General features: G+C 38.3%; 1 protein-coding gene across 2 annotated transcripts in view; it reads right to left on the reverse strand.

The window, feature by feature from the left end:
* The window catches only part of BICC1 (BicC family RNA binding protein 1), a 90432-nt gene that overhangs the window by 34098 nt on the left and 28737 nt on the right, over positions 1-27597 (reverse strand). For both annotated transcript variants that reach the window (XM_068197169.1, XM_068197170.1), the window contains exons 2-3: positions 23163-23209; positions 11080-11149 (exon numbers count right to left, since the gene is read on the reverse strand). In XM_068197169.1, coding sequence (XP_068053270.1) covers positions 11080-11149; positions 23163-23209 — 117 coding nt within the window. The remainder of the gene's footprint in view (positions 1-11079; positions 11150-23162; positions 23210-27597) is intronic.

Genomic DNA, 27597 nt, shown 5'->3' on the forward strand with positions numbered 1-27597 from the left:
GTCCAGGACAGTAATTAAAGTACACATCAATACAGCAGCATTTACCAGCTTTTCCCTAGGATAATCATTAAGTAAGAGCCTCAGAATTGTGTCTGATCTAATTTCCAAGACAAGGATATTTATTGGAAATCCATGCCAGATACCTATGAACACAAGGCTGTAATCCTCCCCTCCACCTTTTGGAATAAGCATTTTCACCACCTTCCTCCTTTGCACCTCCCATCTGTTTTCCCATTTACACCGTCTTTGTCACTAACTCTTTATTATTCTATTCTTTCAAACCGCTCATTTCTTTAAGACTCCCACTCTAACCTCATATTTCCTTCCATCCCACCTACCTCTTTCCAACTGGCTTCAGTCTCCTCATCAGCCTCTCATTTCCTCTCTGTGTCTCTCCCCATTCCACTTCATTCCCAAATTGTCCTTTCCCACAGCTTTGTTTCCATGAACAAGAGCTCATTTGCCTTTCCCTTTCACAGGAGTTAGTACAGGGAGAACATGTTGCCAACAGCCCTCTGAGCCTGGCCATGGCTGGTGAGCATTGCCAGATGGTTTTGGTCTCCCTAACTAAATGAAACCAATTCCAAAACCAAAACTACCAGTGTGCTTAACAAGCATTTACCATAAAAACACAGATTTTTTTTTAAACATTAAAAATCTGGACCAAGAAAGTTGCCAGAACACTAGCTATGCCTTGGATTTTGCTCTCTTTAGATCTGACTTCCTTTACGGACAAAATAATCTTGCCAAATAATCAAAGAATTAAATGACCAGCACAGTTTTATGCAAGGTTAATCTTGTACAGATTAAAAGTTTAAAATTATAAAAACTGTATTACAGCAATTTTTCAGATATTCCCTCCTACTGCTACTGCAGAAAAATCATATGATTCAAATTAGAGTTTCCAGAGGAAGTCATTAAAGAGACTAGAATTTCTATCAATGATGGTTCTGTAAGTTTGCACTTCGCCTTTGGCACGGACTCTGTCTATATTTAGAATGCACAGTATAAAGAAAACTTGAAATCAAAGCACACGAAAATATCAGGATTTTACTAGTAATACATCCAATTTGCAGGGAGAGGATGATACTCATGGAGCCTGTAATTTCAGAAGGTTTATAGAACTTAATCAGGGTTGGAGCAGGGATTGCAGTAGCCAGCCCTACCTGCAAATGCTCCCATCGGGAAGTTACAGAAACACTGTTTCAAGAAACTAGAAAGACTATAATTCTTTTGGTCAGCAACAGAATATCACAAATTAGGTATAATTGCTTCAAAGTATAAAAATGTAGTGTTATCACCGGTAATATTCAAGGGCATATGATCTTTTTCCCTTCAAACTGTGACGAGACTCTTAAGTAGATTTCTGTCATGCATCTTTGTTTCTCTGTGCTTTTGAGAGCTGGAGGGTTCTGGCCTCCTCCAATCAAGCCATTTTTTGTTCCAAATCAAAACAAGAATTCAAATCCTGTTTACTAACCCGACATGTCTTTGCCACTCATTGAACAATGCTTAATTGTGCTTAATGCATAATTGGTGTGTTGAAATGAGCACCCTCAGTTATTCATATTAGTGTCAGATATTTTCATACAGTAATGTATTATTTTGGTAGCAAGAACTTCTCAGCATCCCTTTATGCCTTCTCAACGATTAGGATTGAAACACATGGTAGCAGGAGTATGTCATACTTAAAACATAACATGACGCACTTTTTTAACACTTCTCCAACCAAACCCAAGAAAAAATACATGGTGACAAAAGAACAAAAATGTACTATGGGCACTTAACACAAAGAGTTCATCTTCTCTCACGAAAAATACTCAAGAGGATGAACAATCCCTTGTCTAAAGGAAAAAGTAATAGAGTAATAAAAATAGCATTGGTTTTGCTGCAACAAGGTCAAGTACAAAAGTAAGTTTATTGCCACTCTAAAGAACAGAAAAAACTTGTAATTCCTGAGACCATGTCCCAGATTTGACTGAAATTTTATTTTATGAAGCAACTGCATAGATAAGAAACCATGTTACTCCCCCCTCCCAAGCACTGCCAGCATTCTCAAGAAAAATTGCAGAGCACCCTTTATCTCCTGGCATAGGCAAATCTCAATTCCATTGCAGAATCATATGTGCAATTCATCTACTTCGAAGATATGAGCAGATTTTTTTTTTTTTAAGAAATCTACTTAATTACACAGTCCTTAGCTGGACAATTGCATAACAGGGAGAATCTTTTTTCCTGTTTTTGGTGAGGTCAAATAAGAGCTGCAAAGGAATTTTGCTGCACACAGAGAGAGCTGACACAGAATACCCAAACCAATGGTTCTGTTGTCATGGGCACCAACAAGGAAAAGGCATTTAAATGCCAAGATTTTTGAGAAAACCTTTACTGAACTGGTATAAGGTCAGACCCACAACTTTACACCTTGGGAACCAAAATTAAGCAGCTTTAGGAAAAATTCTGCTGACAAAAGAGCACTGGCCCCCATACCTCAGTGGCCCTGAATGCCCCCTGCGTCAGTGGGACTGGCACCAGGGCATGCCAGGCTGCAGGGCTGAGCTGCCTAGCAGGGAGCTATGGAGGCAGGGCACAGGCTGGAAGCACGCAGCAAGGCAGGAGAGAGAGGGAAGACCACAATTGTGCTGTTTGCCAGCTCTGAAAACAATCATGTCTCCCCTGATTTTGTTTCTAGCAGAAGTAGTTACCCGTCTTGCCTTTTGCAAGTGCTTGGAAAAGGCACAAGTGAGTGCACCTTTATCATTATGCATAACATGTGGAATAAGGCTGTCCTGGGATTGGATGATCAAAACCCATTGTGCCTACTGCTATTACATGAAGGTGTCTCAAACTGGTGCACTGGGATCCCCTTTCCATTTGCAGCTGGGAAAGACTCATGAAGTGAACTCAGTGAACTCCAAAGCCCATCTTGCAGCACCTTTCTGTTGCCTACTGTGTAACCAGGTGAAAAGCTCCTCTCCTGAGGGAACAGGTGCCCACAGCAGCCATCAAACCACCACCTCCCTCACTTCACTGCACCAGGTAAGGGCAGGGAACTTACTTCCTTGACCTTAAGGGTGGGGAACCACATGAGCAAGGCAAGGCAGCGGAGCAGCAGCAGGCTCTGAGTGGCTGGCAGAGCTCCAGCTGGGATAAAGTACATTACTTTCTCTGTAAGAATGATTTGGGGCAAGTTGAGCCAACACTTCTATTGATGTGCACACTGAAATCAGTGCTGAGACTAAACAAATGGAACCTTGATAACAGACCAATACAGAAGTTACCTCTGTTTGCAAGTGCTTAAGCATCCAGGCACTGCAGAGGTTTGTTTAGATGCTCTCTTCTCTCCACCACTCTACATTCCTTCATCCCTAGCTAAAGACCAGGAACAGGAAGAGTCATCACTCCATACACGTTTGGTTCCTAGCAAGAGTTAGGGTACAGCCTTTCAGTTGGCACAATTTTCAAAAGTATCTTAGTGGGTGAGAAGCTCAAGTTTGTCAGAAAAGCTCCACGTATCACTGCAGGTCTCCAATGGCCTGATTAATTCCCCTACCGCTTTTTTTTTTTTAATTGGAGCTTAAGGCTCTAAACCAATTAAGTGGCTATTCATAGCACTGAATTTAAGGTAGGAAAATTAGTTGATTATATCCTACATTCACTTGATCAGGTTTGATTTTGGGGTTTTATTCTAACTAGGAACAGCACACAAAGATATGAAAGTAGGTCAGGAGCAGGAGTTGACCCAACCTATGAAGAACCACTGAGAGTCCTTGGTTCATGAACAGCACTTAGTAGTCCTGGGATGCTGTGTGACCTTCCCAGGTGGGGCTGATTCAGCTTTTAAGACAATAGGTGCAAAGTAAAACTCAGTGTCTTGTTGCATTTAAAGAAACACAAAACATCAATTCCTTCTACAGTAATTTACAGTAAAGAGTGTTTTCCTTTAAGACTGATAAATCAGCAACACAGGTAAGTAGTGCAGGCATACAAACAATTCCAGCACATGAAGTTCTGTTTCCTATTATTAGCAACATTTTAATGCACTTTTAGAGGCTATATATGGCTACAATTAAAAATATTGCAGTTTTAGAAGTGAATGAAAAGGTGGACTTTTTATCCTATTAACATGAGTACTTTTACCCCACAATTTACATGGGTATAATCTTCAGAAAAGTAGCAGGATTCACTTCTATATTGAAAGAATTAAGAACAAATCAACTGTAACTAAGGAAAGTAGCTTCTGTAAGAAAATGTTTTCATGCAACTTAAACAATCTCTGAAATCCACAACCTTTAATTTCTGTGGTTTTTCCACAATACCACTAGTTCCAAATCACTTTTTAACAAAATTAAAATCAGGCATAATATATATACAACATGAAAAATGAAAACAACTCTTTGGCCTAGAAGAAGGAAGTAATTTAAGGAAATCAGTAAAAATCTCTGTTATGGCTGCAACTATATCAAGAAGGAGTAACATGTATGTAAAGCCATAAAGAAAAGGAAAACACCAAAGGCCTAAAAAAATAAGGCGATCCTAACAGTCATTATTCTGTCTAGAATCACAGGATCTTTAAGGCTGGAAAAGACCTCCAAGATCATGAAGTCCAAACTTTGACTGAACACAATCTTGTCAATTAAGCCATGGCAGTGAGTGCCATGACTGTTTGGGTTTTTTTTGAACACTTCCATGGATGGCAACTCCACCACCTTCCTGTTCCAATTTTCCAGTTTTTCACCACTCCTTCAGTGAAGATATGCACACAACCACACAGAGCACAGCATTAACTGCTTAGGAGTTACATAAGACAAAGAAGCAAGTAGCCTAAACTATTAGGCATTTTCTAGTTGCTTTTATGTTTGACTGAACGAGGACTTGGCTAATTTCTTGGAGAAATTTTAGGTTATTTAACTGCACTTCGCAGACGTGCCAGCATCTGAAGAACACCAAGATGCCTGGTATTTAAAAAAGATTACGTATGTAATATAAATCTAGTGGCCTAGACCAAAATCCTTTCAGTATTTCAGCAATCCCAGCGATAACTGAAAGCAGAGAAATCTATCAATTCCACCAAACTTTGCATTTACTACAAAATATCAGCAATGCAATGAGACTGTCCTGAAGCAAGGGCCAAAACCCCCTTGACACCACAAAAGTACTTTTTCCTCTACTCAGAGTTTCTCAACATCTGCCTCATTGAGCCCTTAGGTTGCTTAGGGGTGTTTTGGTTTGGTGGAGGTTTTAGGGTTGTGCTTTTTGGTTGGCTGGGTGTTTTCTAAGGGGGGGGGGAAACTCTAGAGACTTCCAGACATGCTACAAGAGGTTACAGTAATGTTTAAAGTTCACAGGACTCCTAGATAATACTGCTGTGGAGGGTTATTAACTCTTCAATTATCACATTGAATAATAAAATACTGGGCTTGGACAGAAGCATTGACAAAATCCTACTTGCACCCACTAATCTGAGGTGGGTTTTTTGCAGCGTGGAATTTCTGCATGGCAGTCTCTCCTGTGTACAAATGTGGGATTCAGCTCAGCTGCAGCACAAAGAGCAACACTGCATAACTTATGATGCGCCTGAGTTTTAAGCAGTGATGTAATGCCTCCACGGAACACGTGTGTAAATGATGAAGTGCTCGCAATGGGACGCTGAACTGGCAGGCACAACTCCGAACTACTCCTAGATTAAATTAATAAAATTCTGGGATATTTTACTGCTAGAAGTTTAGCTTTAAAAGCAGCTCACACTCCTTTCAAAAAAGATTGTATTGACAAACTGATTTGAGAAAATTAGGTGGTTTTGAAAAGAAAAAGAAATTATCTAAATAGCCTAAAATCAGATTTATCAAAAAGCCTATGGCAAAAGAAGAAGTAACCTGGCATTTTATTTGCATGCTTTCCTAAGGCTACACAGCCTGACACTGCAGTTCTTTGTTCTCTCCCTCCCTGTTTCATCTGAAAATATAAACTTCAGCTTCTATCACAGGACTGGGCAACAACTGAAAGTTGATTTAAAGGTCTGAAAGGACAAACATTTTAGCTTACTCTAGATATCTAAGGCAGTAATTCACAAGTTTGGCCTTGAGTTCTCTACGCAGTGACATTTGTTTTAACAAAAGAGGAGGCTCTACCTTTTATCACAAGGCCTTCTGAAACAGGCAGGATGCTCCCCTTGTACCCAAACAACATTCCAATAAATGAGAGTGAGGTTTTACTAATTTGGTTGAAGTCTCTCTGGCTATTTGCATCAAGCATGGTTTTACAGTTATTAACTTCACTGCGCATGTTACCTTCACAGCTCAGGATTCAAAGAGGGAAGCAATTACACTTGGCTTGCAAGACAATTTGCAAAAGGCAAAGTTTAATGAAAAAGTGTGAAACCAAATTGCCAGACAATGACTGCCAGCAGTGCCCAATGCCAGTTATTGCTGCCTTCCTTCCAGTGCTTTCAGTACCACTATGTTTCTTGCTATTGTCCTTGGATAAGAATTTAACATGCTCTATACTCATGTTGGAGATATGCTAGTGAAAAACAGCATGTAGGAAATGCTTTGATAAGAGAAGCTAGTTTAAATTTTTTAAAGTTATTAAAAAAGATAAAAGAATTGATAAAAAAGTAAAATCAAATTTAAAAAGTACAAACAGAACATGGACTAGATTTTTATTGACCAACTTAAAGTGCATCAGTGATAAGAGAGGAAAAACAAAAAAAAAAAGCAAAACAAAAAGTCACAAAGCCAGAAACAGCAAATGAGAGAAGAGGTAAAATAAAGTAACAGCAGCTCAAGTGAGAAAGAAAAGAAATTGGCAATTTAAAAATATGATACAGATAAAAAAGAGCTGGAGACTAAAGAAAATAGAAGAGGAATGAAAATATGGGAGTAAGAGGAAGAAAAAAGAGCAAGAGAAGTCCTTTATAAAAGTGAATGTTGGAAGAGACCCCAGAGTTCTACCTGCTCTGCAAGTTCAATTTATCTTGCATTTCCCCTTATCATCTTTTTTAACTTCCCAAAATTTCCCTGCTCCAACTCTCTGACCATCTTCCTGCTCAGAGCCACTAAGTTTCCAAGAGCTGCAGGGATTCTTATGGTAGCTGTTCCCCAAAAGCTATTTCAAGCTGCATTCTGAGCGCACACATCCCACAACCTATTTATGGCTGTTGGAATGCAAAGGGACACAGGGTTTTGGGGGAGGGAGAACCTAGAAATAAAAAGGAGTAAGGAATAAAATAATAATAATAATAATAATAATAATAATAATAATAATAATAATAATAATAATAATAATAATAATAATAATAGAAATAAAAAGGAGTAAGTGAAACCTGAACTCCCATATATCCATTTCCTAAAGAACACCTTCAATACCCACCCATCCACAAGCACTGCTGCTGGTTAACACGACATTCACCTGCTTCCAAGGCATTAGGCATTCCAGTTCCATACAAACACATGGAGAAACATAAGCATGTATAGTTAGGGTTCAGACACCTAGCAAATGAACAAGAACACCCCCTCTCCAAAAGTAAAAATTATCCATGGCTAGATTTTAGGAACAGCCACCCTGGTCCCCCACGTAAGCATCAATGACAGCACAGCAGAAAGGGCTGGACAACAAGAACAAGACATGCCAGTATTTCAGAAAGCGAGAGGGAAAATCCCATTATCTTAAGCCTGTGTGGAAAATGTTTGTGGAACTACAGCATGTGATCATTTAGGATTTGGCAACCTACTCATGCTTTCATACCACTGAATAAATCTTTAAAAGACAATTAACAGCATTCCAAAGGAACAGTAACTACAACAGAGTGAAAAAGCATGTTGAGAGCCAAAGTTACTGTCTCTCAATTTGGTCTTTAATTCAGCAGACTAGAGAAGATCCCAGACCTCCAGAACATGAGGCTTTGATACACCCTGAGCTCTACTGCACCAGTGCAAAGCTCTACAGCAACTGTGCCAGTGCCAATTCTTTCATTACTGATGGCATCAGCCATGAAGTGCTTTAAATTGTTCACTTCCCTCCCTAAATCCTTAATGTTATGGGATCTCTTTGGCAACCTTAACAAATGGCTTAAGATGCTGTGGAAGATTTATATGTTTGTGTGTTTTCTAAACATTTATTTCAAAATACTTGAGCCCTCCTCATCACTAGAGTAAGGCTACAGCATCTGGTGTTCATTAAAACCAGGAAATTCCTGTTTTGCCCTTATGAAATTGGTGAGAACTGATAATTTTTTTAAATTTAACTTTGTGATGAGGTGTTTTAGAAAACATATATTAAATGATGAATTTGAATTAACAAATTTTTAAAATCTGCTTATGCTAAATTCAGACTGTAGTCTTTTGCGATTCAAAAACCCATCAGAAAATATTTATCAAGTGTAAGTTAATGAATTACCATTATGATACTTAAAATATAGAATTTTGGACTCATCAATTTAAAAGTTGTAATCCATGTAACAGAAAAATTATACAGAGCTTCACAAGTCATCTACTCTTGGTGCTTCAGCTTCACTACAGCATATTGTTTTCTAAAATATCAAGAAAATATTCTGGATCTTGTACAGAATTTATTCTTCATACTCTTGCTGAATCTTTCTATGCACACCTTGGCTATAAATTTCAATACCTTTGTGTTTCAATTCAAAACAAAACATGGTCTGTCCTTACCGATTTAGTATCAGTAGTGTCTAATTAAAACTGTCAACAGCAGTGAGAGGAACGATACCATTAAGCCCTGAGTGCTTCATGACAGATTGACCAATACCACAGAAAGAAAAGCAATGTTTTCCTAATGACTGTTTTTCCCCTATACTGGGGGGAAAAGCTATGAATGACCTAAGGCCACAACACAGGGGATGTGAAGCCGCTGAAACTGCAGGCAGATTATTGTGCAAAACTACACCAAAAATCTGGGATGTCTTGGTGATGACTGGGTCCAGCGTAGGGCTGGGGTAAAGCACTGTCCATCCATAGCTGCTGCTCCCTCATGAATGACTCAGGCACTCAGCCCAGCCAAGGAGGCAGACACAGATAGCATGTTCTGAGTTCAAGTCCCTGGAGAGCCAGCCAGTTATTTGTTGCAGGCTCTCCTCTCAATCACAAAATGTCATTAAGTGAAGCTGAGTATGTTAAACACTTGGAATATTTACCCCTATATAAACAGCTGCTGTAGCTGCAAATGGAAAGTTATAGAATTGTAAACAATTGGTATTAAGTGCAAACAGAACATATAAACTACACCTTATTTCACAAGAAATAGGAACCTTGGGGTTAAGGGGTTCTTTGTACACATGCTGTAATTTACTATCTTAGGTGTATATACACACAACCCAGCACACCAGAGCTGACCAGGGAGTACAAGCCTTAATTCTAGAGCCACCCTGAAATCCACAGGCATTTGAAACACTTTTTTTAATACTTTAGCATGTTGCTAAAATGTCTCGTTTACAGCCCATCACTATCTCACTATCTAGAGTTTCTTTTGGCACAAGGACTTTCCAGGATAATCATTCCCACTGCAGATACACTCAGTATGCCCAGCTGTAATATGTGTTCCCTTTCCTCAATTTATAGTTTTATCAGCTCATAACTCTAAGCTGTTTTATTTCCCATGGTACTCAAATTAATTCCATGTATTGATAGACCTTCACCACATTATCTTCTACTTGAGGTCACTAATAAATAAGTTAAATCAATTTATTTTAAGCTGCATTTCCAAGTACCGATGCAGAAACCCAACCAAACACCTCTCTTACCCCTCTTTTCTTGTCCTTTTATTCATGTTTTTCATCTTCAGAACTAAGCCGTTTAAATTAGGGCGAAAAAAGTTGGAGGCACCACTTAATTTCTTCTTTTCTGTCCTCAGAAAAAAACAAACTCTACTGCCTCAGCTTACTGAGGAGCATTATGTGTGCATCAGTTCACAGCACCCCAAGGAGAGGGGACACAGAACTCCCCAGGTTTGTACAGGCACCTTGTCACTCCTGCATTACTATGCTAGTTCCACATGCTAATGCCTACACAAATAACACCTGTGTTTTTCCCAGTCTTAATTCCTTCCCCAATTCTCCCCCTTTAAGTGAGATTCTTTTTCCATAAAAGTGGGGAAAAGAAAAAAATGAAATCAATTTGGACTTTAATACCATGTGGGAAAGTACCTCCGAGACAATCTCACTTTACACCATAAAAATTTTATTAATCCTGCACCTTTCTAAAAAGATAATTTTTCTTTCCAAGTGATCTTATTCGTTTACTAAGGTTAGCCCACACCTCCACCTATACATTCTATATATAACATAGAGAGAAATTATCTGGAGTTCACTTTCTTGGTTTTTAAATATGTATCAGCCTGGACAGAAACTCACGCACTGTTCCCAATCTCATTTTTTTACGCAGAAGATAAATTAAGTGTTGCTTTCAATCAGTCACAGCTATGACTCCTTAAGAACAGAACAACAATAAGCAAGAGGGTTTATTTCAAAGAGGGATGCTCCAGACAGTATGCTTAGCTCGCACTAGTAGGCTGGACTTCCTAAAGAAGCGTAATTCAAAACATAATACTGGTGATTCCTAAGAAACAGCTCCACTTAGGTTTCTTAGAGAACCCAAAAAAGCTTGCAGGCTGTCCCTGTCAAGGACACAATGAGTATTTACTGTTCTGCTGGGCTTGGCCAACACTCATCTTGTACTCTACAGAAACAAACCCAAAACACCACAGAACACCCACTCATCTAAAATGTTACCAGAAATACTGGCTTTAGCTGCTGTCTAAAGAAACTGTTCTGATTAGATACAGAATCATACAGCAGAAGGCACACATGCTTAATACAACAATACAACAGGATCGATTAAATTAAGTAATCACAGAATTGCAAGCTCCTTAAAATGGGTTTGTGTATCAAATACCTACATAAATTCAAGATAACTTCATGAAATTTCTACAAGAAACAGCAGACTGAAATGAAAATACTTCAGGTGACCAGTATGGATGTGTGACTCTCCAAAAATCCAGTTCTTTATTCTGTGGTTTTTACTATGCTAACAACGAATCCCACCCCATAATAAGAACAAAATAAAATACCTTTTTTCGATTTTGCTCCAATCTTCAACTTTGATGGCCAAGCAATCTGTGTATTTGTTTCTTCCATAATCTATTAAAAAAGAAAGCATTTTCAAAAAATTAAGTTTTTTTTTTCTCCTGCTAAGGCATACATGCATTTTCTGAAAATACTATGTTTGCCATTTTAAAAACTGTTGATTATTATTACTTTTAAATAGCACAAGCCATTAACTGCTTCTCTGGTTTTCTTGAGAACTTTTGTCTGTTAATAAGCATGGCTGAGTTCTGCTCATTCAAAAGAATTCCACAGAGCAAACCCAAGATGCTCAACAGCTTCCATGAAGTTCAAATGACCACTAATAGCTACAGCAGACTCCACATCCATCTCAAGAGAGAATTTCAAACCTTTACAATTGAACACAAATATTTCTCCAGTAACCTTAAAATGGTTTTTAAGTAAAGCCTATCAAATTTAAAATGAGTCTTTTTGAGTGTCCATAAGTCAAATTATATTGGTTTGCCTCACCTTTACCCAAAAGCAGCTTTTCATTATAAACTTATCCAGACTCCAGAATTTTTACTTCTCCATTTAGCAGGTCAGAGCAGACATTTGACAGCATTTATTTATTATGACACAGTGTGCAACCTATCTGTACATCTCCAACCAGCCAAGAGGGAAAAACTATGCACACACTCTTATACTGTGAAAACCATGCAGTCCTTTAGCTCAGTGTCAGCTCTCATTCTGCTGCTGCCTTTGGCTGAGTGAAAATTCCATCAGTCCTATTACAGGCAGATTATACTGAAATTTCATCCTGGCACAGAGCTACAGAGCTTCACCAACCCATCTAGATGTAACACAGGAGAAGGAACTGCTTGACACCAAAGACTTCAGACAGATGAATGGAAATCCAGCTCCTAGAAATGCTGGGCATGTCTACTGAGACTAAAGGACTTCTCCTTTATACCAAGATCTCATCAACAAGCATGGTGAGCTCATACCTCTCATCACACTTAAGATGGAATGAAAACAATTAAAATGACAAAATAATTAGCAAAGCCACTTCCAAGAAGAAAAGTAATGCATTAAGAAAACAGCTATAGCTTACAATACTAGTAAGTTTTCCATAACTGTATAATTCAGAATTAAGACAGATTTCTCTAACAGTTCCTAATTCTTATCTTCTACATCCAAATCCCAAGGACACCACAACAACTTCCAGATTAGCATGCCATGTGGAAAAACTGAAAGCGTCAGCCAGACTTCATTATACTATATTTTTGGTTTCAGCACTATTGGATAATAAGTTACAGCTGAAATAAAACATTTCCAGGAGGGTGAAATTCTACCAGCAACATACATATACTTTTCACCATTTTTCAATCCAGATGTGAAAAAAGCTGTTTCAAAGAATTCACTTGTCTCTGATAAAAGGCTTTGGGCGAGGATTTTTTTTTTTTTATTGTGCAACAGGCAGTGAAATGCACAGAAAAATTGGAAGGCAAACAGAGATGCTACAACAAAAAATGGTGCAGGACTGAGTTATAGAAGATCCAACATGAAAAGAACCACAAGAGAGGAGAGAGAAGAAGAATGCATGTCATTCAAGGCAAGTGCTACATCCCATCAGCCCTTTACCCTCTCAATAAAGGTTGGAGACTTCTGTCTTAAAGAAATTAAACCCTCCCTGTTTCTTATGCTAAACTAAAATAAAAGGAAACTTCCCACAACTTCACAGCTGCACATTCTGGGGACATATGAGAAAGATGCATATAAGATCTTCAAAGGAAAAGCAGTCTGACTGCCAGTCACTGAGATTTGGCCATCTACTATCCTTAAGCTCTTTGTAATGCTAAAAATTGCCACATTAGAACAAAAAAGATAACTCAGTTTGGTCCCTACAAAGACAAGTTTATCTCCTATTCTAGACAGTTAGGCAAAAAAAGTCAAGATGCATTTAAATTAAGTACATTTACTGAAGTATCAAAATGCTCAGTCTGTGCTGGCTTTCAACTCCAGGCTGTAACGTTACAGTAAACCAGGACTCTCAAAAAAGCACTTAAAAAATTAAACTATACCGCTTACTTCTTAAGCTATCATTGTATTTAAGTTACTACTTATGTAATGTATTTATTATAACAGCAAAGTGTCACAAAGCTCTGGAAAACTTGGAACTGAGCTTTTATGAGAGCAGTTAAACTTGAAAGTAAAGATGATATTGAAGACTGCATAGTTCACTGTTGCATCAACTTTTTGTTTCAGCTTTATCATTCAAACCCAGGCAATTTTAAGTGCCAAGATTTTGGTTTTTTTTCCTGAAAAATCTGGAATAATTCCATAACAACATCAAGTGCATGTTGCAATGGAACTGCTTTATAAGTGAAAACAGTGTTATGCCACATACCCTGAGAACAGGGGTTCTGCTCTCACATGAAAAAGACAACTCACAAGTGCTCCAGCTATAATACATGCATTCCAACTGTAGAAGTACTTGAGTTACATAACATTTTGAGGATATTCAGCCTAGGAATGACTCAAGAGTTCATGATCTCTGCAGAACAGCACCTCTGCATAGCTTCCCTTATTTCCATACAAAATGAGAGACAGAGTGAGTACTGATCAGTGCTCTCCTCGCCTTGAGGGATCAACTGCCCAAAGGCATCAGGCATATCTGCCAGCAAGGTTTAATCCCCAACAAATAACCTCATGCTTCTTCTCAAAATGAAGGAAAACCTAAGAAATTGACTTTCTACAACTTTCCTTCCTCCCCTTTCCCCAAGTGTAATTGTAGTGTTTACAAGCCAAAATATGTAAGCTATTCTCAGTGGAGAAAAAACAGAAGAGGACAAGACACTGGAAGACACCAACAAAACAAATCAGACTGTACTCTGACCCTGAAAAAATTGGCTCCAGTTGCAAATCATTGGGCCTTCAAGAAAAAAAAAATAGTCTAATTGTAAGGCAGCTGGAAGACAAGCTTTTGGCTTCCTTGTAGTCCAGCTTGAAAAGTTTATAGTTTAAGCACTTTGGGGAATTTTTACATTAAGACAGTAAGAAGTTATTTTTTCTTATGCTGTATTTTTTGTTTAGCTGATCTTGGACGGAAACTGGAATGTCCTGAATGCAACAAAACCAACCAAACAAAACTCCCTCAAAGCCCACAAGTATTTCAGAATTCAAAGGAAGTATTTTACACACAGTGGATGAACAAGAACAACATATATAACAGACCTTTCTTCATTTAAAGCAGGCACATTAAATCAAATAGTTATACAGTTATAGCTAGTTTTGATAAGATACCTATTTCTGACCTTCCCACCTTTGGGATTTGGGCATCTTGGCCTTTTCTGCCTCAAGTATTAATCACAGTGAAAGGAAAAATGGGTCAGACAGAAATCTGCATCTACTAGTGGCTTTCTGTAGTTCCCAGTCTGAATTCCTTCCCCACTTTTCCCCACTTAAATGAGATTCTTTTTCCACGCAAGTGAGGAAAAGAACAAATTCAAATCAGTTTGGGCTTCAATAACATGTGGGAAAGTAACTCAGAGACAATCTCCTTTTATACCATAAAGAGATTATGCCTAGTCTCGGAGTACCTGGTTTCACAGACTTTAAATGTTCATCTTGCATCTTCAGCTTTCAGAAAAGTTGTGTTAGTCCCCTCAGTTTGTATGCATTTACAGCTGTATAAACAAGTTTATTCTTATGGTTTATTTGAACCATGGAATATAACTTAGATGAAAATTAAAGGAAAATATATTTCTACAGGACAAGACCTGAAGAGTCACAGCAGACATATGAAATTCTGCATGGGGTGATCTTTAGTTCTTCCTCTTGCAATGCATAAGAGGTGATGCAGCAATCAGAGGATGACTAATCCCTGAGAACGACTTTTGGCAACAGGAACACAGCAATGGGTGTAGCTGGAACCAAAATTATTATATTTAATGGTTTATTATTTTTTTGGTTTGGGGGGAGGACAAAGCAAGGCAAGAATAAGGATGGGAAGGAAGAACAAGACTCAAAAGCGGGTTGTGTGAAGTTACCCACTGGGAATTCAACTCCAAAACGGGTGAGGCCAGAGAAAGCACTTGCATTGCCAGAGCACATCAGCAGGGCAGCATCTACAGGGAAGCAGGACTACAAGGAAATTTGAGGAATATAAGGAGTTAAAAAAGAGATTACAAAACTTAGCCCAAAGCCTGGTGCAAGTACGCAGCTCTTGTGGAAGTCTGGCCAACATTCTGGGTACAGCAATGGATTCACATCCCAAGCCATGTTGTGGCTGGTTTCTCCCTGAGGTGATCTGCATAAGAAATTGCAATCAAGAATTCACATTTTGTCACAGCTACTACCCAAAGTTGGACAGTACAGCCTGATCCCACTGTGTAAGCACTAATTCTGCAGGTAAGGACGAGGGGCTGTTTCTGAAAAGCAGCAATGGCACATGGCCCCAGGTGCCCCACATTCCAGACTACACTGTCCAGAGTTTCCATTTTGTGCTCCTGTGTGCCAAAAAAATCCATCTCCTATGCAGAGAACTAGAATTAAAACCATAAAATACAGAAAATGCTTTAGTAAGCTTGCTCGGACTGCAGACTGTCAGTGCTGACCACACACATGTTAAGTGCAATCTGTTTAAAATACACAACCAAAGGATGCACAGGGAGGACAAGGATCAAGCTCCACCTGCGTGTCTCTAGAGAAAGGAGCAGTGGGACAACAGAGCCTTCCCACACACAAGGACACGAGTGCCAGGGTGTCTTCAAGGGCAGGGCTCCTCATTTTCCATTTTATAGTCCAACTATCAGAAACCCAGACATTTTCAGAAAAGGTCACTGCTTAGCTAGTCCTTCTTTCCTAGTTTTACTTGTCTTGCAAAAAGGTAATATGTAAATCATTTTAGACATTACTCTCTGGAATAGCAGCATGGATAAGGATCAATACTCCCATATGTTTTTGTTTGTGTTTCCACTGCATGTCATCTGCTTCAATATTGCAGGAAATTGATCTTCACCTACTCACTTGTCCATCTCTGTTAAACTGATTTTTATTTCAAGTGTTTATTAAATGCTAAAATAATGTGTTTCTGATTGACATATAAGAAGGGAACAGAAGGAAAACTTGCCTGCTTCCCACCTGCATACTGCTACACAGTGTCACATCAAGCTAAGCAAAACACTGACAACACTTTCCTACAACTTCTCAGGGCGAATACTTTTGTGCAGACTTTGAGGCTTCCCCAGAGCGGCACACACCTTGTTTGGTGTCAAGGACTAATCCTAGCCCATACTGACTCTAACAAATTTACCATCTTCACTAAGTGTTCAAAGCTATTCCTAAAGAACCTACCAAGAATTAAGGCAAGCATGTGCAGGATGAAGAGGTCCTGAAGCTAAAATTAGAGGTCAAGGTTAACATCATAGGCAATGTACTTATTCATAGGACAGTTTTGGTTTTGGTCAAAGTGTATCAAAACTTGTATACTAAATACTAAAACTAATGAACAGATTATGTATAAAAGCAATAAAGGCAGCAGAGTAGAAGACATGAGCTCTACAAAAGAAACTTTCAGACTGTATATAAAAGCCCCAAATCACTAAAGATGGAACTGGGAAAGCTGCCTATATGGATATGGCTTTGGAATTTTTATTGTTTCCATTTCCAGTAAGGGATTTTTAGCCTAGAAAGGATGAGAATAAATGCATGTATGTACATACACACTGCAACTTTTTTTAAATCTTCAATTCACCTGAAAAGAAATAAGATGATTCTTAAAACAAGGGTCTTGTTTAAGCAAATATTGCAGTATTGTTGCTGCATCCAAAAACTGCATCAAGTGAACCTTCTGCAACAAAAATGTTTACAGAACTTTGTACTTAATTTACAAATAAAGCAAATAAAATTAAGTGAGAGTAAAAATCAATCAAATGCCCTTATCTATGGAGAAACACTGGAGTCCTTCACTTGATTTAAATGTTTTTTTTTTTTACCCTCAGTGGAAATACTAGTCAAGGGTCACAGGTAACACTTTTGTTTTAAATACATGACCAAGTGTAGTTAAAACCAAGGAAAATATTTAAGCATGCAAAAAAATTATCTACAGAAGTTTGTCTGCACAGCATTAATGAATTACACAAGTAATGTCAAAAAATTAGGGAAAATATCACTGAAAAACTGAAGCCCCACAGAACACTGTTCAAAACACCAATATGCAGCCAACTCTCCTCTGAAACCAAAATCAGCAATTCTCCTCCTTACAAGCCAGAAACCCAGTGTATTTTCTTGAGTTGTATCATTCTTATACTTGTCTCATTTATATTAAATTTTCCCCCCAAGGTAAAAACATTTCTGAGAAGGAAATCCCTCCTCTATTCTGAGGGAGGGTTTAACTCTCAGAATGAAAAGCATTGAGCCCCTCAATTGAGATGGTGGTGACAAACCACTCCTTCTCTACTGCTTTACAATGCAAGAGATCTTCCTCAAAGCGTTACGTATAGCAATAAAGTGGCATAAAGTTGAACTTTATCAACTAAGACTTCACATTACAGGTAAAATTTCAAGATAGTGCCCATTGTATCAGAAGCAGCACAGGAGAAACTGAAGATGAAATGAATAAAACCCAAAAATCCTTGGAATTCCTCCATTGCCTTAGCAGAATGCTCACTATACTACAGATGGGATGAGTGCCATTTTCCACAAAAATGAAGCCTTCCCACCACTCAGCTCTGCGTGAACTAAGCAAAAAAGTTAAGTAAGCATTCTTGATTTACCTTTTTAAAGAAACTGATCCAACCTAAATAGTCTCCTTTCCACTGGGTGGGGTTTTGCCAGAAGGGAGACAAACGTCTCAATCCCAAGATTTCCTGCAAATGTTAACTTGCACTGACATTCTTTCAGCCCTCTAATCCACACTGCCCTCTCCAAGCAGTCGCTGCCACTTCCCAGGAAGCTAAATGAGAGGAAGCTCAGTGTAAATTGGATGGCAGCATTCCCATCCCAGCCAGGCACTTGAAGCCAACTCTGGAAACGTATGGCCTTAATATATCCTTGTCACATGCTATGAGCCAAGCTCTACATCAAGAGCTTTTTTTAATGCTAGTGCAGATCCCGATTTCTACCCAGAAAAAGTGGAATGTGTGGAACCAGTTCCTGCAGCTCCAAGCTGCTGCTGTGGTTGAAACAGAGACAAGACCCATAATAATGTCTGATCACCAGCAACTCACAAGGTCTCACCACAGATAAATAACACTGCAAGAAACGGAGAGCTGAGTGGTTGCCACTAGAAATGGAAACACAGCCCTGGGGGGACTGCAGTTATAAATAGGCAGCTCAGGAATAGTCATGGCTGAAGACACACAAAAAGCCCTTCAGAAGTTAGTCCTGAACATGGATAATAATTAGCTTGAGACATCTTAGTCTCAGGTCAATGATTAAAATTTTTAATGCCTGAAAATGCCCTAAGCCACTTGCGTTTGAAGCTCTAGATATGCTTCATGTTCAGAGATTAAAAAGTGAGACTGATCCACTTCCAGTCTGACCTACTGCAAACAGAAAATTAAATTTATTTGTATCAGAATATACTACATATACTTACAAAATGCATACATCAACACTGTATTAATACATAATAATATTGTAGAAGTTAGGTTTGTCCCAGACCAACATAAATATTTTTCAGATATACAAGAGAAAACACAGGATGTTGCAAACCAAGCTCTTTTACTGTCTTAAATAACAGGGCTTGAGGAAGATTCCTTGCTGCCTTTGCCACCAGAGCCTCCTAAATAAATAAAAATGCATAATCATTAATAACTACTGCATAGAGGATTTTAACAGAAATATGATTATAGATGCAGTTAGATATAGCTATTTTTCACATCTTCAAATTATCACAGGTGGTTTATTTTTTTGCTTTGGTTGGGCATTTGTTTATTTGTTTTCTTTTTTAGCCTCTTGCTACTACTGTTTCCAAATACCTGGACTGAAAGATCACATGTTGCTTTCAGCACATCATGCTTCCAAAATGGCCTGAGTAACTTCTATGGTGCTAATTATTTAATGAAATTAGAAGCTACAGTTTAAACATGCTACATGTAAGCACAGGAAGGAAAATGAAAAGAAACCACTCTTCTTCCTTTACACTCCTAAGCTCCTAATAACTAGGAATTTGGTACACACATGAAACATTTGCCCAGTTGCAACTTGACAACTCCAAGCACACTTATGCCTCCCTCAGGGAATAACAGTGTCTGTAGTCAAGAGAAACACAAGCATTTAAATACACTTTTTGCTTAAATCCAGAGATACCTTAAAAACCCCTAAGTATCTGCAACTGGGCAAATGCATGCAAACACCACTTCTGTTTGCTTCAAAAAGGTACAGAAGAAGCCCAAAACATAAAAGAATGCCAAACACTCAGGACCAGTAAAACACACAAGTTACAGCTGGCTGGTAGTATTTTGTGCTGCCCACAAAACCAAGCCCTGCAAATGAACTCGAAAAGCCAGAAAAGCCAGAGCTGAGAAGCACCTCCAGGCATAATCCCAAAGCTCATGACTAACATATATACACTGAATAATACTGAAATAAAGAGCTTGGATGTGACCTGTGCAGAGCACCACGAGTGCATCATTTCCAGTCACCACCTTCTGCACGTGCAGTCCCCCAGGACTCCTCCCAAATTCCACTAAAGCCAGAGTCTTCACCTATCACCCACCCTGCTGCTCACAGGCCCTTGAGAAGGCTACAGATACACTCCTGTCCAGAGAAGTTTCAGAATGAAAGATTACCATCAGCAATAAGATTCCCAAGTGTTTTTAAAGAAGAAAAGAAACCAGCTTGATGATGACAGAGCTAAAAGCAAACCAAAATGATGCATGCAATTCCTCTCTGTCCACAGGGCCGACCCTCACCTGTTTTGGATTATGAACTCTTCAGGACAGAGAATCACCACCTTCTTACATTTTATATAAGAGTGCCACATGTCTCTATAGGGCTACATAAATTATCTGTTCCCTGGAACAATGTCCTGGCTTTGCTGGGGAAAGGGCCTTGCTTCCTTTGAGGCGTGAACCAGATGTTGTGGAACTTGGTGGAAAAAATCCACCATCAACTGAAAACGGGCTTTGGATCAAGGACATGTAATAACTTCATATTATGTATTTCACTCACAGAATAAATAAGAAAAACAATTTAGAGGGCAAGGCCCACAAGGATCTTTTACATAAATAGTATGTAACACAACAGCAGAGCCATCCATGTTTATCTAGGATTACCTGTTACTGAACTGCAGATCTGAGAGCTCTACAGAGAAAACTATGCCATTATTTACTTATTTCTTGCTAAATCATTAGTAGCTCCCAGTGGTTTTGAAAAATCCTCATTAGATGATGTTAGGTTTTCCCTCATCTGAAGCAGTACTACAACTTAGAAATACTAGAAGAAAGTATGATAAAGTCTTCAGACTTTTAAAAATGACACTACCAGAAGACATTTATCTACTTTTCATTTGAATTCAGGACCAGAGCAAAGGGGCACTTCTTCACCTTATCTTCTTGCCACGTTAGGGCAGAAATATTACCTGAATTTCACCAAGAATTGGGGCTTATTTGGTAACTCCACAAGCAACTGCATTACAAGTGCATGTTTCTGCTAAAATGCTCAGTGAAATAATGCATTTTAACATGTCAATTGTTATTAAACTTGAAGTTGAAAGTTGGTAGGAACAGTTCACATCCACTGAGATTCTGCTTGATTATGAAAATCCAAGTAATACTGCTTTCTCACATGTTTGAAGACCAGCAAAAGACTGCTTAGCACCAAACCTTTGTATTAACTTTCTTTAAAAGCCTCTCTGCAGCTTAACAATGCAGGCTGAGTCTCTGCCAACCCCCCAGGCACAGCCTCCTCTCTCCTCCCTCTTGGTCTGCATGCCTTGACATACAGAATCACCTTCCTGAATTTTCGCCTTGTCATTTGCCATTTCAGCATTCCTATGAAAACTTCTTCCACCTCACATACCACTTCCAGCCAACAGCCAACCTCAGCACATTGAGCGCAGTTCATCAGAATACAACAAACATGGCATTATTTATGCAAATAATGCCCTTAAGTTCTAGGTGTGGCCTTTCAAGGATGCACTTCTCCCTCCCTATTCCACTCAAAATCCTGCCAATAATGTCCTCAAGTCTCATTATCTGAACTGCTTTAAAAATGCCTTTGCTGCAGCTTTGAGTTCATATTGAGTTTCTGGAAGTGTCCTGCTGCCTTAGGTTGTAAAGTGTTTCTAATGCCACAAATCACTTTCTTCCTCGCTGTACCAACCTGAAACCCATGAAATGAGTCTTCATTTTACCTCCACATACTCTGTCTTATTCATTTCACATGACAGAGGAAAAATTTAACTCTGATTAGAGGAAATTGCACAGACAGAGACGGTGAGTAAGCTATGAGCAACCGTCCAAAGATTTCTTCCAACAAAAGAGAACTCAAAGGAGATCGTTTCCATCTGGTTTTATTTGCTGTAGTATTGTGTGTATGTGCTCAGAAACTTCAGAAATCTACACAGTGGAGTTGATGATATTTTCAGAAGAATGCCAGTTAAAATGAAGCAGCTGTAACATATTGCAGCCCCCACACTGTGCCTAGATAATAACTATGCAGAAATATGACAGGATCTAAATGCCAGGACAGCCACTCTATCATCAGTGTGGATAAGGAGTGCACTTATTGACACACTTGAAGTTTAGCATATTTTGCTTTCCTATTTAATTCAACACAATATTGTCTTCGATTACACTAGTGACTACATAACTGTAAGGTACATCATACCTACAGTAAATAATCAAGTAATCAAATACACATGTCAAACAGATAAGCCACTCAAGAAGAAATATCATATCCACATCTTTAAGAATTATGAGCAGATTTATCTGAGAGAGAGAAAACGCTGGTAAAATGAATAATGTGGAGAATATAGCATAACCTACTATGGCTTAGCTTTGTTTCAGTAAGTAAAAAAACTCAGAATTTTGATAAAATCCTAAGGAGGCACTATTGACACATTCTCCTCTGTGCACACTAATATCAGACAGTTAAGCATCACGTTTGGAAAAATAACTCTCACTGTCAGTTAAGAGCAACAAATATCTGAAAATCCAAACATTTTGGCAGCATATATACTCCTCCTCACCAGCCTTTATCAAGGCATCCCACAGTCACATGCAGGGTAAAACAAACTTTCACATCTTCCTTTCTGGAACAACCACTTAGAATTATAGCAAAATACAGCAAATTACTTCAATGGACAACGAGTCAAGAAGGAGTGCCAAGGCATTTCAGCATACAGCAAAGTTTGCACTGTCTTCTCTGTACCAAAGACAAAACAGCTCATCATTTTTATTAGCCTGCAGCATGCAGATTATCATTGACACAACTCATAATGTTCTTCACACTATTCTTGAAAAAAACCCCAAAAATATAAAAAAACAACCCCAATACTATGCTGCTTTGTGAAAATAATTTGCAAGTCATTACTCTTGACCATGCTTGTCTTTGTAGTTTAGTTGCTGCAGGACTCCTTTTTCCAGTCCCTTACGTGCCTCTGTCCAACCACAAACTTTGTTGAATCATTTTGTGGATTGTGCATTTCTTTCTTAAAAGCCCATTGCATTTCTCGACCAAATATTTATGCTTTCAATAATATCACAGTAAGTTGCAAGTCAGTATTTTAATAACAGGATGCAGCATTTATCCACAGACAATATCCTTAAGACCACCTCACAACATGGGTCTTCTGGGTTAACAATTAAGCATAACAAATGTTCATCGTGCATATTTTAACATTTTCAGTTAAAGAATTGGTAAAACTGTTAAATTGTTTTTGTGCATGGATGACAGGAGCATATACCAAAGAACCTGTTTCTCATCTCATCCCATGCATGGCTGGTAGCAAGTAGACACTTTAAATGACAAAATTTTTAAAAATTTGATCAATACAGTGGAAACTGCACAAGAAGTTTAATGAGTTGATCACATGCATAAGTACTTGGTATATTTTTTTTTCTCTAGTCAGGTACTGTTATAGAATTATCTTTCTTACCTTCTGAAAAAAGTCTTCCCCACTTTTCCCTTTGCCCTCTGCAGCAGCTGTAAAACAAAAGTGGGATCTGGTTACCAAATAGACAGGAGACAATTTGCAGGCTTACATATAGAAATTCTCCCTAAGTACAGGCTACTGTAAAATAACAATTCTGGGTATTTTTTCTCATGCAATAAACATTTGTCAACAGCTGAGTAATACCCAGATTAACCTTTTACAAGTCACTTGCCAAGGACAGAGTCTGAACCCTTCCTATTTGGGTACTCCAGCTCTAACACAGGGATAGATATTTTAGTTACAAAATACACATGGTCTAAGTGTAACAATTTAGTCACACCGCATACTTTGCCCTGCAATTCTACCAATAGCAGGATCAAAAGAAAGCTAGGAGAGCACAAGACTTGCTGTATCAAGTATCACATTACTCAGTGATCTCAAGACCATGACCTGGATTATCTTCCACTTGTATTTAAACACATAACTGCAAGTTTAGTTACTGCAAATTATCACACTTAAAATGATACAACTGTTTGCACATAGCTTATGTTGTAGTTTATCTGTGTTGAACTAGCAACCAGTTCAAAACACAGTAGCTCAAACTGATTTCAAAGAGGATAATTTCCTTTTCCCTGGAGAAAGGGATGCCTTCAAAAAAAACTCCAAGGGTGGAAAAGAGTTTCCTGAAAGGTACAGGATTACTGAAACAACTTCGTATTTCTCATGTACAAGACAGGCCCCTCGAGCTCACCCCACCACCCTGGCTTCAAAACTACGTTTCAACTACTTGGTTCTGCCCTCCTCCTCCAATTACACAACCAATTCCAAACTCTCAAGGAACTGTTAACTCAGCTAACGCAATGTCATAGCAAATGCAGATACAGGCTGGAGACATGAGATGACTTCTACCCCAGAGGAAGAAGTGCCACTACATTTGAAATAAGCGTCTCAAAATCTCAATCGCAACATTTAAATACCACAGAGAAGAGCTCACCGACAAGTTTTATCTAATACAGTTCAGAAGTTCACGATTCAACTCCAGTGCAGCCAGAAGAAAGGCAGCAAATGAAGCCTGTCAAGCATTCATCTTGCTGTAGAGCAATTCCAGACTCTCCAGTTCCATTAAGTCTGAGGAAAAAAAGCCCTCCCCACCTTCAAAACCCTGCATGAGAAGAGCAAACTCGTCTCTATTTCACCAGAACAAGGTTTTCTGGAAGCAGAGAAAATAACTGGAGAAGGTTTGTTTTCTAGATTTACAAGCTACTGATATGAGCAGAAAAACACAACTTCCTTGAAGCAGCCCCTTGATAGGTGCATGCTGCTTGGCATGTTTTGCAGTAACTCAGGAATAGATAGGAAATGCTTTTGGGAAGTGAGGAGCACCACCACTCTATATTAAGTGGAACATGGGACCAACATGCCTTTAATCAGAGGGAACAAGATAAATTGGAGATGAGAACGTGACAGATGTGTGGCTGAAGTTGCAGCTTTGAGAATAGACAGATTTTGTTCCAGCTGCAAATGCATAATTTCCAAACTGAATACAAACAAGAGATGGCTTAAGATAATAGCAGTGATGCTCTGCAGGGCATTAAGTAGAATGCTGACAAAGCAGATTCCAAGCTTTTTATTGTAGGTTTATTTTTAATATGAATCATTCTGGTGACCTGATTTACAGCTTGGCCCCGCCAAGAACTGATGGCACAACAGATAGAATCCAACAAGCACGGACAAAGTGGGAAAGAAGAGGGAATGAAAACATCCCAAAATGGGTTCACAGGAAAAAAACCCACAAGAGTAGAGACAATAGGGAAGTTGAGCAAATGGCACTTTACAAAAACCTTGAGTTAGTAACTAGTAGGTTTAGTTGTTACAACATATTAAAAAGATAGGGTCTTTCATTAGAGCTTTTCAGGACATAAGATGCTTTATGATAACCCATTTGTCAGGTCCTGTGACAGCTGTGAAAAGGCAGGGCAGACTGGATGGTGGTTTTTGGAAAGACATTGAGGTTGAAGGTCTGTACCTTAGAATAGTTCTTCACATGTTAAGAGATGCTGCAATCTGTTGGAATTTTGTCACTTCACATCCAATATGCAGCACTGTTTAATCCAGGAAGAGGTATGCCTCTGATCATACCTCATTATTCTACGTTAAAGTGATCTAGTCATTACCATCTCCATCATGCATTAAATTAATAAGGAAAAGATGCTTAGAATTGTGGCTTAAAATATTTTGTTACACTTAGAATGATACAGTCCACTATAAAAGAGAAAAAAAGGCTTAAAAACTTGAAGACAAACTACATGAATCAATGTATTATGCTTCTTTTGAGGTTAGCTATTTTCCAGCTATTGGTCTCCCTTTTCCCTCCCTCCTCATATAATATAGCTCTTTGTACCAATTATCTACTTACTCTTTCATTATACTTCCTAAATTTCCTCTGGTTTTCATGAGGAGCAATTAAAGCTAAAGAAATTTAAATTCTATCAGTTTATGAATTTTGTGATGCTACCCACCATTACCTACATTTGCCAGTATGTTTATTCCCAAACTAAGTACCCATGTTTAAGAAAGCTTCCAACATGTGTCTGACATGTTTATGATTCATGTGAAATTATCTGGAAGCCTTTCTGCTCTCTAAAACAGGTAAAGGCAGTTTACTGAAAGGCAGTTTCTGAAAGAGTAGGAATAGCCAAAACCAAGGGCAAATTTACCCATTTCTCTTATAATTGAAAAGCTAAACAGATTGTTACAGCAAGACAAACACAACATCTTTTGCAGGGAAATGAGCAAGAGAAGCATTCCAGAGTTATGAAATTTATGCAGAAGCCATTAAAATGCAAATCATTTACAGTGTTCTCTACAAGCAGATGCAATTTAGTAAGGCATTGAGGTTTACCTCAAATCAGATAAACTGAGATAAAAGCAAACTTGAATTCGTGTTTAGGAAAAAAATCTCCTAGGTCATCATATCCAAAGATCTTATTTTCTAAACAAATCTTGAGAGTATTAACCCTGAGTCTCAAAATAAACTTCAGCTTTGAAATATCGTATTATGAAGCTCACGATATTTACATCTGACAATGCACTCCAACAAATTATTTTTGTAATCTTAATAATAATAATTAGATCTCCAAACCAAGCTTTATTCAAAAAAAGCAGGAAGTTTTCAAGTTCCCAAACACCACAGACAACAAGCCTTTTGTGGGAGGCTGAGGGGGCCAGCAGTGCTGTACCTGTGCTGCATGGAAGGTACAATAGAGCCCATCTCTACTAAATTTGAAATAAGCTCTCAGATTTTAATGAACAAAGTTCCACATTTTCTGAAATTACTGAATTCAAAATACCACACCAGTAACAAACAACATAAAGAAATGACATTACTGCCTGGCACATGCCATAGGAAACCACTCCACCCTCCTGCCAGCGCTCCCTGTCCCCAGTGCAGGTTTGAGAGAAATCACAAAGCAAATGCTAATTAATCCAGTTGTACTTGACTTCTGACTGACAAACTGTTTCAATTCTTCCAACTCAGGAAATACTGTTTTCTTAGAAGACAGTATTTACTTTAGGGTACTGAATAATCACTTAACCAACCCTTCAAAAACTAGGATTACTTTTACACAAGGTGGCTACATTGGTTTCAGAAACACAGATGAAACCTACGTAAATGTGCATAACAAGCATTTTATATTTTAAGCTATACTCTGTTTATTGTAATTTCTTCCATACCATGAAATATTTTATATTAGATTTTTGCTTTTCAAGACATATTGGATTGCTGAGGTTCCATCCAATACAAATATGAAACAGTTGAAACAGGTGTTAACTGTTATGGTACCCAAGAAGTGCACCATTTGTCTACTTAATCACCAAATCATAAAAAGGCCCAATTGTAATTTCTAGGTTCACATGGAAAAAATGAATTTGAGCTTTCACTTCAAATGTTATTTTAGTTATTATAAAAAGTTATTACAATACAGGTCATATTTTACAGGAAGGGAACCCAAGAAACACTGATTAAGTAAAGTCTTTAAATGAATTACTGTAACTTTGCTGATCTCACACATCAGTTGTGCCTTATTTTCCAAACTCTTGAAGTTAGCAAAAACTTGCTAACTGAGTAACTGAGTGTGACTGAGTTGGTGACTTTGCCTTTACATTGATTAATGTCCAAACTTCCTCCTCTGTCTGCATTCAAAGACTACATTTTTAAACGAACAAAAAAGCATGTTCTACTCCTTGGGTCTCAACTATGATTAAAAAAAAAAAAAAAATCATTCCTTGCATCAAAATACTCTTTAACACAACAGATAACTAGATTATTATTTTCACTGTATCAAAACAAATCAACTTAACAGGAGTTCAAGAAGCTGTAGAATAACATATCCAAAGGTAAGTGCTCAATTCTCCTTTACCTTTCTTTTCCACTGAA

This window comes from Anomalospiza imberbis, chromosome 8 (genome assembly GCF_031753505.1).
Source record: "Anomalospiza imberbis isolate Cuckoo-Finch-1a 21T00152 chromosome 8, ASM3175350v1, whole genome shotgun sequence".
In the NCBI taxonomy this organism is placed as follows: Eukaryota; Metazoa; Chordata; class Aves; order Passeriformes; family Viduidae; genus Anomalospiza; species Anomalospiza imberbis.